This window comes from Salvelinus sp. IW2-2015, linkage group LG17 (genome assembly GCF_002910315.2).
Source record: "Salvelinus sp. IW2-2015 linkage group LG17, ASM291031v2, whole genome shotgun sequence".
NCBI lineage: Eukaryota > Metazoa > Chordata > Actinopteri > Salmoniformes > Salmonidae > Salvelinus > Salvelinus sp. IW2-2015.
The window spans coordinates 18,099,328-18,114,777 of NC_036857.1; the positions used below are offsets into that span (position 1 = coordinate 18,099,328).

The 15,450-nt window shown below is 44.0% G+C and overlaps 1 protein-coding gene across 2 annotated transcripts; it reads left to right on the forward strand.

Moving 5' to 3' along the window:
* The first annotated feature begins 192 nt into the window (after positions 1-192).
* LOC111976914 (leucine-rich repeat-containing protein 47) lies at positions 193-14,157 on the forward strand. Of its 2 annotated transcripts, XM_024006072.2 has the most exons (7): positions 193-756; positions 1,012-1,491; positions 1,732-1,848; positions 2,444-2,559; positions 10,148-10,250; positions 12,038-12,127; positions 13,441-14,157. In XM_024006072.2, exons 1-7 carry the CDS (start codon positions 193-195, stop codon positions 13,660-13,662), a joined length of 1,692 nt encoding a protein of 563 aa, XP_023861840.2. In that variant the 3' UTR covers positions 13,663-14,157. The 2 variants fall into 2 exon arrangements, with proteins under 2 accessions (XP_023861840.2, XP_070304000.1); XM_070447899.1 differs by lacking the exons at positions 10,148-10,250; positions 12,038-12,127; positions 13,441-14,157 and adding an exon at positions 6,974-7,719.
* The last annotated feature ends 1,293 nt before the right edge of the window (positions 14,158-15,450 follow it).

Here is a 15,450-nt window from a genome sequence, read left to right on the forward strand (position 1 = left end):
GGACTGTAGTCCGTTACATTTTTTAAACATTTTGGAGTGTCCAGTCTGCACGTGCGCTGTGCATTTTTATATCCACTACTGGTTGCATGTTTCACTGCGTCTTCCATTTGGCATATACACGTTTTAAAGAGTCTGTGCTCAAGTATTTCCGGGTGGCATGACTTCGCTTTCTTCCGGGTCTGGTATACCATCATGGATGTTCAAGAGAATTGGCCAGAAATAGAGAAAGCCGCAAAAGAGAAGAGACGCGAACTGGTCCTGCAAGGTGCAGTTATCGATGAAAAGATATCCTTGAATGGAGGGCTGTGTTCCACTATCTATTCTCTCAAGCTCCTAAATTACCTAGAAGTCATCCAATGCCCGAGTTTGACAGAAATTCACGGAGACATCAAAAATCTGACCACCCTTACAAGCTTGATTGTTTGTAGGAATAAGCTTTCCTCTATTCCAAAAACCATTGGACATTTGAAGTCACTGAAAGTCCTCGACATTTCAGTCAACAACCTGAATGCTTTGCCTGATGAGATAACCCAGCTAAGCGAGCTCAATACACTCAACGTGAGCTGCAACAATATCGAGTCACTGCCAGATGGACTGTGTCATTGCACGAAGCTCTCCATCATCAACATCTCAAAAAATGGCATCACTCGGTTCCCTGATGACTTCTATCGCCTGGATCTCCTCAGCACTGTCATCGCCTCTGAGAATTACATTGAAGACCTGAGTGGAAATGTTCACATGCTTTCTGCTCTAAAGGTTTGTGACTAAAATTGATGGATCATATATTGTACTGCTACCTAAAATACGCATTCTTGCATCTGTTCTATTCCTTCTGCATTATTATGGTCATGATTGACAAGGTACCTCTCTCAGTTCTACTTATCAACAATGTATTGAACGGGCCTGAGACCCGTTTGGTTATTCATCTTAGTTGAATGTAGTAACATGCATGTAACACTGAATGTAATAACATTAACTACGACAACAAAAATATGAAATGTTCCTCTCCAGGTTTTGGACCTATCCAACAACAAGCTCAGTGACATCCCCTACGAGTTGAGCGACTGCTCCAAGCTGAAGGAGATCAACTTCAAGGGAAACAAACTAAAAGACAAGCGGCTGGAGAAGATGGTCAATGGTTGCCAGACCAAGTCCATCCTGGACTACCTTCGGGCCGGTGGCAGAGGGAAAGGCAAAGGCAGCAAGCAGGCCGATGGGGACGGGGATAAGGCCGACGGGGGCCGGAACGCAGAGAAGACCCAGACCAAAAAGCAGCGCAAGCAGAAGAAGAAGAATGAGGAGGACGAGGATGAGGTGGATAAGTTGAACCGGCTGGTGGTGAAGGTGCTTCACATTTCTGACAACCCCGGGGCGTTCACTGTAAAGGTGGCCAACGAGCTGAAGGATGTGAGGCCATACTTGGTGTGCTGTGTGGTCAGAGGCATGAACTTCAGGTCGGGGAATGCGCTCAAGAGATTCCTGGCTGCTCAGGTAACGTTGTTTTGAGATGAGAACATGTTAATCTAGGAGCCAGTCTGTTTCTGCGTTAGCCAACTCATACGTTGCTGTCCTTGACAGTCATATTTGACACGGTAACACTGCACTATGGGACCCAGACTAAGAACACTCTACAAAATGAACTCAAGCACATAAATGGACATAAGCTCACCATCCTCAATAGCCTCTTTTGCATTATTCACAACTCTTTCTCTCTTGTCTGTTGTGTTTCAGACCAAACTTCACGATGACCTATGTGGTAAAAGGACAACTGCAACCATTGCAACTCACGACATGCAGCTACTCAAGGGACCTCTCATGTATGATGCCAGGCTTCCTCCCATATTAAAGGTATGATGCAACATTGCATGACATTTTTCTCATACCACGTTAGACAGCCACAAATACTCAAGTCAACTCGCTTGAGCTATTTAGCTATGTATTTCAAAATCTTTGCATTTGATTGGTTTATGATGACATTTCTCAGGACCTTGTCCCATGTCTTTGTTCAAGTAGTTTATGCAGACAGTCTTATAAAGGTCTCTAGAGAAGGCTGATTTTCTATTGGACATGGTAACTCAGTTTTTTTTTAGTAGAATCCAGTATTTTGAAGGACACGCTAATCAGCAATTGTGAGCCATCACATTATTCCATTCTTAATAATACATTATCCTTTTATCCATATGTTATGCCAAAGCCAGGCAACGCACCACCTGTTAATAGTATTATCAGTCTTCTTGAAAGACCTGCATATGTCTTCACAGCAACAGTTTGAACACAAAATAACATTGTTGCTAGTTGTTGTCTGTCACTCTTGGCAAATCATTGTATTCAAAAACTGCATTCAGGTTTGTGTCAATGCATTTCAGTCCCATTCAAGGTCATTCAAACAAGCAAATACACTTTTGAAAGGAGCACAACTCTCTCATAGACTGTTGTTTACTAGATAGTCCCCCTGGGCCGTAAGGAGATGACTGCGGTGGAGCTGATGAGGCAGTTGCAGCTGGAGGCAGAGGACCAGAGGAAACAGAGGAAGAGGCAGAATGTTTCTGGCCTCCACAAGTGAGTATTAGCACCTGTCTTTAAAGGAAAGATTCACCCATTTTGAATGTTATATTGTTTTTGTGCATCTCTGAACAATGTTCTATCGATTCCCGGGGTAATTTCATGTTTTCATGTGTTCTGAGCTATTGCCATTCAAGCASGCAGAAATTTGACAGGGATGATGTAGCATTGCGATAAAGCGGCTCTCACTACACTGGAAGTTAATAGGAATACGACTTTTAGATTGCGAAAAGTCTATCATACATGTCAGATTTCAATACTGGGTGACGTCATAACACAGGATGTTGTCTTCTCTCGAATGAGCCATTGATCATATTTTTGCGATATCCCAACCGCGAGAAATGTGTAATTTAACAGAGGTTTCACCACATTTGTCATATTTGTCTGCCTCTTCAGTCCAAGGTGCATTGCATGGTGCCGTTGCGAATGTCAGACTCCACTCTGCGAGGCACATCGATCTGCAGGTTGAACATTTGGTATTTTATTTGGATCCCCCTTAGCTGTTGCGAAAGCAGCAGCTACTCTTCCTGGGGTAGTGTAGCTAGTTACGTTGGATCAACTAGATACGTTGCTAAAGTTGTAAACTATATACCCCAGAACTTGAAACATAATATAGAACATTAAAGGGATACTTTGGGATTTTGTCAATGAGACATTTACGTACTTCCCCAATGTCAGATTGTCATGATCGTCTTGTGAAGAGAGAGAGGACCAAAACGCAGCATGTGAAAAATAAGACATCTTCTTTTTATTTTAAGAAGGAAAAACAAAACAAAACACTTTACAAACTAACAAAACAACAAACGACCGTGAAGCTACAAAACGAAAGTGCACACACAAGCTACTAACGTTTAGACATAGACACATTCACTCAACCATAGACTTCCCTAGAAACATTCACTCAACACAAACCCATACACTCTAACAAATCCCCCTAGACACTACAACCACCCAAGACAAGACAAAAACACAAACATACCCCATGTCACACCCTGACCTAACTAAAATAATAAAGAAAACAAAGAATACTAAGGCCAGGGCGTGACAGTACCCCCCCCAAAAGGTGCGGACTCCGGCCGCAAAACCTGACACACAAAGGGAGGGTCCAGGGTGGGCCTTAATATGGCGGCGGCTCGGGTGCGGGACGTGGCCCCCACTCCAGCATTGTCAATATCCGCTTCGGTGTCTCTGGTAGATCCTGTCTGGCGGGCGACTCTGGCTGCTCATGGCTGGCGGGCGACTCTGGCTGCTTCATGGCCATGGCGGGCGACTCTGGCTGCTCATGGCTGGCGGGCGACTCTGGCTGCTCATGGCTGGCGGGCGACTCTGGCTGCTCATGGCTTGCGGCGCGACTCTGGGCTGCTCATGGCTGGCGGGCGACTCTGGCTGCTCATGGCTTGGCGGGCGACTTCTGGGGCTCATGGCTGCGGCGACTCTGGCTGCTCATGGCTGGCGGGCGACTCTGGCTGCTCATGGCTGGCGGGCGACTCTGGCTGCTCATGGCTGGCGGGCGACTCTGGCTGCTCATGGCTGGCGGGCGACTCTGGCTGCTCATGGCTGTGGGCGACCTGGCGACTCTGGCTGCTCATGGCTGGCGGGCGACTCTGGCTGCTCATGGCTGGCGGGCGACTCTGGCTGCTCATGGCTGGCGGGCGACTCTGGCTGCTCATGGCTGGCGGGCGACTCTGGCTGCTCATGGCTGGCGGGCGACTCTGGCTGCTCATGGCTGGCGGGCGACTCTGGCAGATCCTCGTCTCTGGTTGGCGGCTCTGGCAGATCCTGTCTGGTTGGCGGCTCTGGCAGATCCTGCTGGTTGGCGGCTCTGATGCTCGGACAGACGGGCGGCTCAGATGGCGCTGGGTAGACGGATGGCTCAGATGGCGCTTGGCAGACGGGCAGCTCTGGCCGGATGAGGCGCACTGTAGGCCTGGTGCGTGGTGCCGGAACTGGAGGTACCGGGCTAAGGACACGCATCTCAGGGCTAGTGCGGGGAGCAGCAACAGGACGCACAGGACTCTGGAAACGCACAGGAGGCTTGGTGCGTGGTGTAGGCACTGGTGGTAATGGGCTGGAGACACGCACCACAGTGCTAGTGCGTGGAMGAGGAACTGGGCTCTGGAGACGCACWGGAAGCCTGGTGCGTGGTGTWGGCACTGGTGGTACTGGGCTGGYGCGGGGAGGTGGCGCCGGAAATACCGGACCGTGCAGGCGTACTGGCTCCCTTGAGCACTGAGCCTGCCCAACCTTACCTGGTTGTATGCTCCCCGTCGCCCGACCAGTGCGGGTAGGTGGAGTAACCCGCACCGGCCTATGTAGGCGAACCGGGGACACCATACGTAAGGCTGGTGCCATGTAAGCCGGCCCGAGGAGACGCACTGGTGGCCAGATGCGTTGGACCGGCTTCATGACATCCGGCTCAACGCTCAATCTAGCCCGGCCGATACGTGGAGCTGGAATGTACCGAACCGGGCTATGCACGCGTACAGGAGACACCATGCGCTCTACTGCGTAACACGGTGTCTGCCCGTACTCTCGCTCTCCACGGTAAGTACAGGGAGTATGAGCAGGTCTCCTACCTGACTTCGCCACACTCCCTTTAAGCCCCCCCAAGAAATTTTTGGGTTGTACTCATGGGCTTCCAGCCTTGCCTCCGTGCTGCCTCCTCATATCGCCGCCTCTCTGCTTTCGCTGCCTCCAGCTCCGCTTTGGGGCGGCGACACTCCTCTGGCTCTGCCCAGGGTCCTTTCCCGTCTAGGATTTCCTCCCAAGTCCATTCCTCTTTTCCCCATTGCTGTTGTTCTTGCCTTCCTTCTCCAATCCGCTTGGTCCTGTTATGGTGGGTGTTTCTGTAACGGCTGTCGTAGTCGTTCTCCTCCTCAGACGAGGAGGAGCATGGATCGGACCAAGATGCGGATTGGTAAGTTCATTATTTAATGGAAAAACAACAAACACTACAAAATACAAAAACCAACAAACGTGACTAACCCGAAACAGTCCTGTGTGGCCCAAACACTGACACAGGAACAAACACCCACAAAACACAGGTGAAACCCAGGCTGCCTAAGTATGATTCTCAATCAGGGACAACGATTGACAGCTGTCTCTGATTGAGAATCATACCAGGCCGAACACAAAATCCCAACATAGAAAATCAAACCTAGACCAACCCACCCAACTCACGCCCTGACCAACTAAAACAAATACAAAACAAAGGAAAACAGGTCAGGAACGTGACACAGATAAACTCGTGGATACCATTTTTATGTCTCTGTGTCCAGTATGAAGGACGTTAAAGTTTTGCGAGACAATGCTAACTAGCATTAGTTTAAAAAAAACTGGAAGTCTATGGTAGATACCCATACTGTGCGCTAGTTAGCAACTTCCTTCAAACTCATTGCCAATATTCCGAAGTATCCCTTTAATAGAAAAGAACAGCTCAAGGACAGAAACAAACTGCACTAACTAGCTACACTATTTATGCAAAATTATGTGGAGTGTCGGCTGGAGAGACAAATATATTGATAAGTCACCTTGTCTGAGAGATTTACATGGTTATCGAAACTTCATGCCAGGGTAAGCTTACACGAAACACAATCCTTATTTTAAGTATTTCTAAAATCCTCTATGGGAAAAATTAATGGTGGAAAAACGATTGGAACCAATTTCCCTGTTTGACTGCCAGGTTTTATGGGTATTATGGCACCTCCGCTGTGGGGCTCTATAGGGCTGTGGTGGTCATGAAATTTTGTCAGCCGGTTACTGTCATGCAAAAGACTGCCGGTCTAACAGTAATTGATTGTTAATTAACATGAACACATTTAGCATCTCGAGGCCTCCACGCATACAAGCTGTATACAAACAGCTGAACATGTACATTTTAAAAAGTCTAATAAATCAATTGAATATACAACATCACAATAAATCCATTACTTATTTTAGGCAGGTCTAAAGAAACATTCTGATATGAAGAAAATTTATTTCAGAAGAACAGAATATGAGTTGGCCTACTGTATGTTATCTGGCTATGTGCCATGCCGTAGGTGGTAGGCTTGTTAATTTAGCAGACAAAATATGCTTATAATTCCGGTGCCATTATTTTATAGTAAGAAGAATATAATTGAACTTAGCTGAATAAAATACAAAGGATATGTTTCCTATTCCGGAGTGTGCATATGAAGTGGCTATGTTGAGTGTAAAAGTGATCATTTGAAACAGGTCCTGTACGCTAGATTTAGAGATTTGGCAAATTTAGTTGTGAATGATACAAACTAGAGGTCGACCGATTAATCGGCATGGCCTGGCCGATTTTAATTAGGGCCGATTCCAAGTTTTCATAACAATCGGTAAATGGCATTTAAAAAATAAAATAAATGTTATACTTTGTTTTTATTACATTGCAATCCACGAGTAGACTGCATGGCATGCTGACCACCTGTTACGCGAGTGCAGCAAGGAGGCAAGGTAAGTTGCTAGTTAGCATTAAACTTATCTTATAAAAAACAATCTTAACATAATCACTAGTTAACTACACATAGTTGATGATATTACTAGTTTAACTAGCTTGTCCTGCGTTGCATATAATCAATGCGGTGCCTGTTAATTTGTCATCGAATCCCAGCCTACTTCGCCAAACGGGTGATGATTTATCAGAAGCACATTCGCAAAAAAAGCACTATCGTTGCCAATGTACCTCAAATCAAATCAAAGTTTATTTGTCACGTGCGCTGAATACAACAGGTGTAGTAGACCTTACAGTGAAATGCTTACTTAAAGGCTCTAACCAATAGTGCAAAAAAGGTATTAGGTGAACAATAGGTAAGTAAAGAAATAAAACAACAGTAAAAAGACAGGCTATATACAGTAGCGAGGCTATAAATGTAGCGAGGCTACATACAGACACCGGTTAGTCAGGCTGATTGAGGTAGTATGTACATGTTGATATGGTTAAAGTGACTATGCATATATGATGAACAGAGAGTAGCAGTAGCGTAAAAGAGGGATTGGCGGGTGGTGGGTGGGACATAATGCAGATAGCCCGGTTAGCCAATGTGCGGGAGCACTGGTTGGTCGGCCCAATTGAGGTAGTATGTACATGAATGTATAGTTAAAGTGACTATGCATATATGATAAACAGAGAGTAGCAGCAGCATAAAAAGAGGGGTTGGGGGGGGGGSCACACAATGCAAATAGTCCGGGTAGCCATTTGATTACCTGTTCAGGAGTCTTATGGCTTGGGGGTAAAAACTGTTGAGAAGCCTTTTTGTCCTAGACTTGGCACTCCGGTACTGCTTGCCATGCGGTAGTAGAGAGAACAGTCTATGACTGGGGTGGCTGGGGTCTTTGACAATTTTTAGGGCCTTCCTCTGACACCGCCTGGTGTAGAGGTCCTGGATGGCAGGCAGCTTAGCCCCAGTGATGTACTGGGCCTTACGCACTACCCTTTGTAGTGCCTTGCGGTCAGAGGCCGAGCAATTGCCGTACCAGGCAGTGATGCAACCAGTCAGGATGCTCTCGATGTTGCAGCTGTAGAACCTTTTGAGGATCTCACGACCCATGCCAAATCTTTTTTGTTTCCTGAGGGGGAATAGGCTTTGTCGTGCCCTCTTCACGGCTGTCTTGGTGTGTTTCGACCATTCTAGTTTGTTGTTGATGTGGACACCAAGGAACTTGAAGCTCTCAACCTGCTCCACTACAGCCCCGTAGATGCTCATTGCTCTGCTATGAGCAAATGATAAATAAATATAGTAGCATCTTTTTAGTGACAACCATCAAAACTCTGCTTTCACACGGGATTGCATTTTGAAATGTCTGGCCTTATAAGAACACATTTTTAACTCCCATCAACCACTGTTTGAGGAGCATGCAGCTTCTCGGAGATGGAAATGCACTGTGGTGAAATATTCTGTAGTTAAAGGTAATGTGTCAGCCTATTAATTATGAAATATAAAAAATGCCCTATTACTAGGCTATTTAAAATCAAATACAAATTCACTATAATTGCAGGTTAACTTTAAGCCGCCCTGCACAATCAATGAACCAACAGCATCACTTAGGCCTATACATTCTCTCCCAGACTCATGGATAGAATGTTTGGAGCGTAGCATAAGTATGCATAATAATACAGTCCACACTGAAAGGCGATTATTTGTTTAATTTTGGAGTATAGGCTAGACCAATTATGTACCAAAGACATATTTTTATGTTTTTCTGACGTGCATAATATGCGGCAGCCTATGTATTTCATAACTGCATAATCATTATTTTAATTCAGTTGTTTTCAGGCTTGGGCTCATATATAGGCCTTTGCGTATGCATAAGCTGTAATATGCATATGGGTGTTGAATTAATCATCACCTTAGAAAAGCGATGTCATTTTCGTTGTTAGACTTTGAAACAACATCCACAACGACCATGTTTTCCACTCCGTTTCAACTTCTTTCTTCAAATTGATTGATCACAGTGAGGTAGGTGAGTTTTAAAAACACGATACTGTTTTCATGATAAGTGTTTGATGTGATTTTAGAATACATTTGCATTGACGTGAGTGGTTAGAGGAACAATCAAGCGCTGAGGACCAGACCATTAGTGACCTGATGGTCATTAGCGAGTTGGGTACTACCAACGCATGTCCAGAGTGCATAAGAGCAGAATACCGTGCGGTCACGTGGAATTTTACAGCGGTCATGACTGCTGGTGTGGCGGTAATACGGTCACCGCAACAGCCCTACTTCCAAGGTGCACATTTGCAGACTTCCCATCATGGATTCAACAATGATGGAAACTCTATACAGCCAATGATGGTCAGGAAATATAAAAGTGCACACTTCTGGAGAATGAGGGGCGGCAGGTAGCTAGTGGTTAAAGCATTGGACTAGTAACCGAAAGGTTGGAAGATCTAATCCTCGAGCTGACAAGGTACAAATCTGTCGTTCTGCCCCTGAACAAGGCAGTTAACCCACTGTTCCTAGGCAGTCATTGAAAATGACTAAAACAAAACAAAAATTCCTTAGTTTTGGTTAGATAAAGTAAATAAGATTAGATATGGTAAAAGGTAAGTTTGACTTACAGTAAGTAAACAACTTGTAAATAACATGCCACAGTATTTTGGGCTGTTTTAAAAAAGCTCAAACCACTGTCACTTTAATCTGGTTTCAATCTGCACCATGAGTATAGGTGTGGACCTTATACTAACAATATGCTGTTATGAAAGGGTTATATTGGCTATTATAAACTAGGTGGTTCGAGCCCTGAATGCTGATTGGCTGAAAGCCGTGGTATATCAGACTGTATACTGTGGGTATGACAAAACATGTATTTTTACTGATCTAATTACATTGGTAACCAGTTTATTTATATCATAAGGCACCTTGGGGGTTTGTGATCTATGGCCCAATACCAGCCGGCTAAGGGCTGTGTCCTAGCACTCCGCATTGCGTTGTGCGTAAGAATAGCCCTTAGCCGTGGTTATACCTGGCCATATACCACACCCCCTTGGCCTTATTGCTTAATTGTAGCCATCGTAGGCATGAGGATAATTATTCAACTTTTCTCAGCTTAAGTTACCTGGCTTTTTTATTTTACTCAGATACCTGCAGCTTCTTGATAGAAAAGAACTCTACCCATGTCTGGTGGATGCAGAGGATCATGTGATCTCCTTTCCACCAATCAACACAGCTGGAGAAACCAAGGTAAAGTCTGTGTGCGAGTGAGCATATTGGCCCGCGGGAAGTATGGGTGCTGAGGGTTCTGCAGCACTCCCAGATTGTTTTTCTTTTAAATGATATATTTCAAAATATATAATACAGTACCAGTCAAAAGTTTGGACACACCTACTCATTCCAGGGTTTTTCTTTTATTTTTACTATTTTCTACATTGTAGAATAAATAGTGAAGACATCAAACCTATGAAATAACACATATGGAATCATGAGTAACCAAAAAAAGTGTTGAACAAATCAAAATATATTTTATATTTGAGATTCTTCAAAGTAGACACTTTGCCTTGATGACAGCTTTGCACACCGCTTGGCATTCTCTCAACAGCTTCACCTGGAATGCTTTTCCAACAGTCTTGAAGGAGTTCCCACATATGCTGAGCACTTGTTGTTACTCTGCGGTTCAACTCATCCCAAAACCATCTCAATTGGCTTGAGGTCGGGTGATTGTGGAGGCCAGGTCATCTGATGCAGCACTCCATCATTCTCCTTCTTGGTCAATAGCCCTTAACAAGCCTCGAGGTGTGTTGGGTCATTGTGCTGTTGAAAAAACAAATTATAGTCCCACTAAGCGCAAACCAGATGGGATGGCGTATTGCTGCAGAATGATGTGGTAGCCATGCTGGTTAAGTGTGCCTTGAATTCTAAATAAATCACTGACAAGTGTCACCAGCAAAGCACCATCACACCTTTTCCTCCATGCTTCACGGTGGGAACTACACATGCGGCGATCAATACTTTCACCCTACTCTGCATCTCACAAAGACACAGTGGTTGGAACCAAAAATCTCACATTTGGACTCATCAGACCAAAGGACAGATTTCCACCGGTCTAATGTCCATTGCTCGTGTTTCTTGGCTCTTCTTCTTATTGGTGTTCGTTGGTAGTGGTTTCTTTGCAGCAATTCGACCACGAGGGCCTGATTCACGTAGTCTCCTCTGAACAGTTGATGTTGAGATGTGTCTGTTACATGAACTCTGTGAAGCATTTATTTGGGCTGCAATTACTGAGCCTGGTAACTCTATTGAACTTATCCTGTGAAGCAGAGGAACCTCTGCGTCTTCCTTTCCTGTGGCGGTCCTCATGAGAGCCAGTTTCATAATAGCGCTTGATGGTTTTTGCGACTGTACTTGAAGAAACGTTCAAAGTTCTTGAAATGTTCCGTATTGACTGACCTTCATGTCTTAGAGCTATGATGTACTGTCGTTTCTCTTTGCTTATTTGAGCTGTTCTTGCCATAATATGGACTTGGTCTTTTACCAAATAGGGTTATCATCTGTATCCCAATCCTACCTTGCCACAACACAACTGATTGGTTCAAATGCATTAAGAAGGAAAGAAATTCCACAAATTGACTTTTAACAAGGCACACCTGTTAATTGAAATGCATTCCAGGTGACTACCTCATGAAACTGGTTGACAGAATGCCAAGAGTGTGCAAAGCTCTCATCAAGGCAAAGGGTGGCTACTTTGAAGAATATATTTTGATTTGTTTAATACATGATTTTGGTTACCACATGATTCCATATGTGTTATTTCATAGTTTTGATGTTTTCACTATGATTCTACAATGTAGAAAATAGTAAAAATTAAGAAAAACCCTTGAATAAGTAGGTGTGTCCAAACTCTTGACTGGTACTGTACATGTTCATAAATTTTTACATATTTAATCGATTTTATAATAAAAAATAGTTTGCTGCTTTAGCTGTAGACAATATTACATACAATTGATGTACTGTACCTTTGTCCTGTATTCTAGATCAGGAAGACGACTAAGGAGCTGTTCTTAGAAGTGACCAGTTCTACCAGCCTGCAGATCTGTAAAGACGTGATGGATGCTCTCATAGTGGTAAGCTCATCTCTTTCCCTGTATACAAAGAGACATGCAGTAGGACTGAATCCGACATTGCAATGCACATACATAACACAAACTGCCTTTGATTGCATGAATTAAACAACATTTGCACATAAATGCATCGGTCAGACACACACGGGGGCGATTGGCGAGAGCAGAAAAGTCTCATCAAGTGTCTTGCTTAGTCTCAGGGTGTTATGCAGTTTTGACATCTGTACCCTGGCCCCACTGGCTCCCAATGGAATCAGTGAGCTCATTGGCCTGGCATGACTAGCCCGGCGGTGTACGACGTCACCGCCTAAACATACTGCTCAAAATACAGCTGCAACCCTAGAGCGGCCTGCGTGCCTCGCACCCACCGGTACACACAGCTGCAGATGCGTTTCAATGACAGCCTTGTCGAAACAAAGCAGCCGATAAGGGTTTAATCCACACTATGATTCCTATTCTAGAATAGCCGTTGTGGGAGGGTACATTTTCGATTTGGTGTGGTGATGGAAGGCTGGAAGGTCAGTTTGGGGTTGATTTTGAGAATTTAGTGAATGTGTTGAATCATTCATTTCCTGAAATGACTAACTGAAATGGAACTGAAATTAGCTGAACTTGAATTGACTGGTAGAGAGGGAATTTGGAGGAGAACGACGTGAAAGGTAAAACTCTGTGCTGTTGAGATGCGACTTCCTGCTCTGCGAGTGRTTGTCCTGTATTTCCACAATCTCATTGACAGATCGTATATATCTCTCCCTGAATATTTTACCGTGTCAACAACCATGAGTTGAGCAGGGCAAGTCTGTGAGAAGTTTAGAAAACCTTCAACCCAATTTGCCACCATACACATTTCATTGTGTGTAAATAGAAAAACAAAATTGATGATACAGTATGTATAACCTCAGTCTTTACATTACCCTAATTTTATAAGAAATTAAATGTAATGTAAAGACTTTGAGGTTATACATATTATCTATTTTGTTTTTCAATTGAATGTGTACAGATTTCAATCCAGCCTTTAAATCTCAATTCAACAACCATTCTCTATGGCAGGGGTTTTCAATTCTTACCCTGGAGCCTGCTGGTTTGGTGTTCTACCTGATAATTAATTGCACACACCTGGTGTCCCAGGTCTGCATCAGTCCCTGATTAGTGGGGAACAATGGAGACTGCCTTCGAGATCCAACTGCCTTCGAGATCCAGAGTTGAATATGAGGGCTCTAGGAGTTCCTTTCCACATAGTGCCTTCCTCAAATAGACCTTAACCACATTGTCCCAATGGTCAGCAATTAACACATCTGTCTCTATTCCGTTCTCAGAAAATGGCGGAGCTGAACAAGTTCACGTTGGAGCACAGAGAGGAGGCTGGGTCAGAGGGGGAGTCAGACGTACCCCCAGACCCCGCCTCAGATGGTACCACCTCAGGAGAGCTGATCATCCAGCAGGTTCGCACCGTGGACCCTGACGGGAACCTCAAGGTCGTCTACCCGTCCAAAACGGACCTCTCCACGGATGTCGGCAACCTGAACGTCATCTGGTAGTTGTGCCACAGTTGCACCTTTTTTGATTTATACAATTACAGTCTCACACAGTTAAAATCACAGTACTGTATATGAGATGTTCAATGTGTTTGCCAGGTTCTCTTTTGTAGCATTATCGATTACAGCCACTCATTTCTCAAACATGGAAATAGTCTATTATAGCCTTGCTTAATGTTCTTGATTATTATTTGCAGCTTCTGCTGTTTTAAGGTATAAAATAATTAAACTACCTACCCAACTTAAAATATGTTTTTTATACTTTTATATTGTTTCACACTAAAGGCAACTCGTTTGTTTAAGATTATTATTTTTGACATGTACAATAACTGTATAAGCCTGTAGCAAGCCTGTGGTCAGTAGAGTAGACATAATTAATGACCATTGAAACAAGTGTAAAACCTTTTTCCATTCCTCTCTTTAATTAATTAAGGGCAGGGAATGTGTATAATGTCTAATATTTAAAAGATCTCTCAAATAAATTGAACTTTTAAGGCAGCAGTGGTTATGCGTTTCTTTATTACACATGTTTAAAGCCAGTGCTTTGTTCTACGTAGAAACGTGTTTGGCCTCAATAACACAGGAAACCCCTGAAAGTTGGTTTCATAAATGCCTCCATGGTCAGTTACTGTGCATGCATGGTGCACGTCCATTTGACTGAATTGTAAAACAGATTGGGAATTTACAGGTTAACTAGAAAAGCACGGGGGTACTGTTACATATCAAATTGTATTTGTCACATGCGCCGAATACAACAGGTGTAGACAGTGAAATGCTTACAAGCCCTTAACCAACAATGCAGTTTTAAGAAAAATAAGTGTTAAGTAAAAAATAAAGTAACAAATAATTCAAGAGCAACAGTAAAATAACAATAGCGAGACTATATAGGGGGTACCGGTACAGAGTCAATGTGTGGTGGCACCGGTTAGACGAGGCAATTGAGTAATGTACATGTACAGTAGGTAGAGTTAAAGTGACTGCATAGATAATAAACAGAGAGTAGCAGCAGTGTTAAAAGTAGGGTGGTAGCCATTTGATTAGCTGTTCAGGAGTCTTATTACATTAAAAAAATATATATCTCACCTTTATTTAACCAGGTAGGCAGGTTGAGAACAAGTTCTCAATTACAACTGCGACCTGGCCAAGATAAAGCAAAGCAGTTCGACACATACAACAACACAGCATTACACATGGAATAAACAAACATACAGTTAATAATACAGTAGAAAAAGTCTATATACAGTGTGTGCAAATGAGGTAGGATAAGGGAGGTAAGGCAATAAATAGGCCATGGTGGCGAAGTAATTACAATATAGCAATTKAATATTGGAATGGTAGATGTGCAGAAGATGAATGCGCAAGTACAGATACTGGGGTGCAAAGGAGCAAGATAAATTAATAAATACAGTATGGGAATGAGGTAGTTGGATGGGCTATGTACAGGTGCAGTGATCTGTGAGCTGCTCTGACAGCTAGTGCTTAAAGCTAGTGAGGGAGATATGAGTCTCCAGCTTCAGTGATTATTGCAGTTCGTTCCAGTCATTGGCAGCAGAGAACTAGAAGGAGAGGCGGCCAAAGGAAGAAATGGCTTTGGGGGTGACCAGTGAGATATACCTGCTGGAGCGCGTGCTACGGATGGGTGCTGCTATGGTGACCAGTGAGCTGAGATAAGGCGGGGCTTTACCTAGCAGAGACTTGTAGATGACCTGGAGCCAGTGGGTTTGGCGACGAGTATAAAGCGAGGGCCAGCCAACGAGAGCTTGCAGGTCGCAGTGGTGGGTAGTATATTTA

Coding starts and splice junctions, on each gene's coding strand:
- LOC111976914 (XM_024006072.2), top strand. CDS start 193: ATGGATGTTCAAGAGAATTGGCCAGAAATAGAGAAAGCCGCAAAAGAG. Junction 1,849..2,443: donor GGCTTCCTCCCATATTAAAG/GTATGATGCAAC, acceptor GTTGTTTACTAG/ATAGTCCCCCTGGGCCGTAA. Junction 12,128..13,440: donor TGATGGATGCTCTCATAGTG/GTAAGCTCATCT, acceptor TTCCGTTCTCAG/AAAATGGCGGAGCTGAACAA.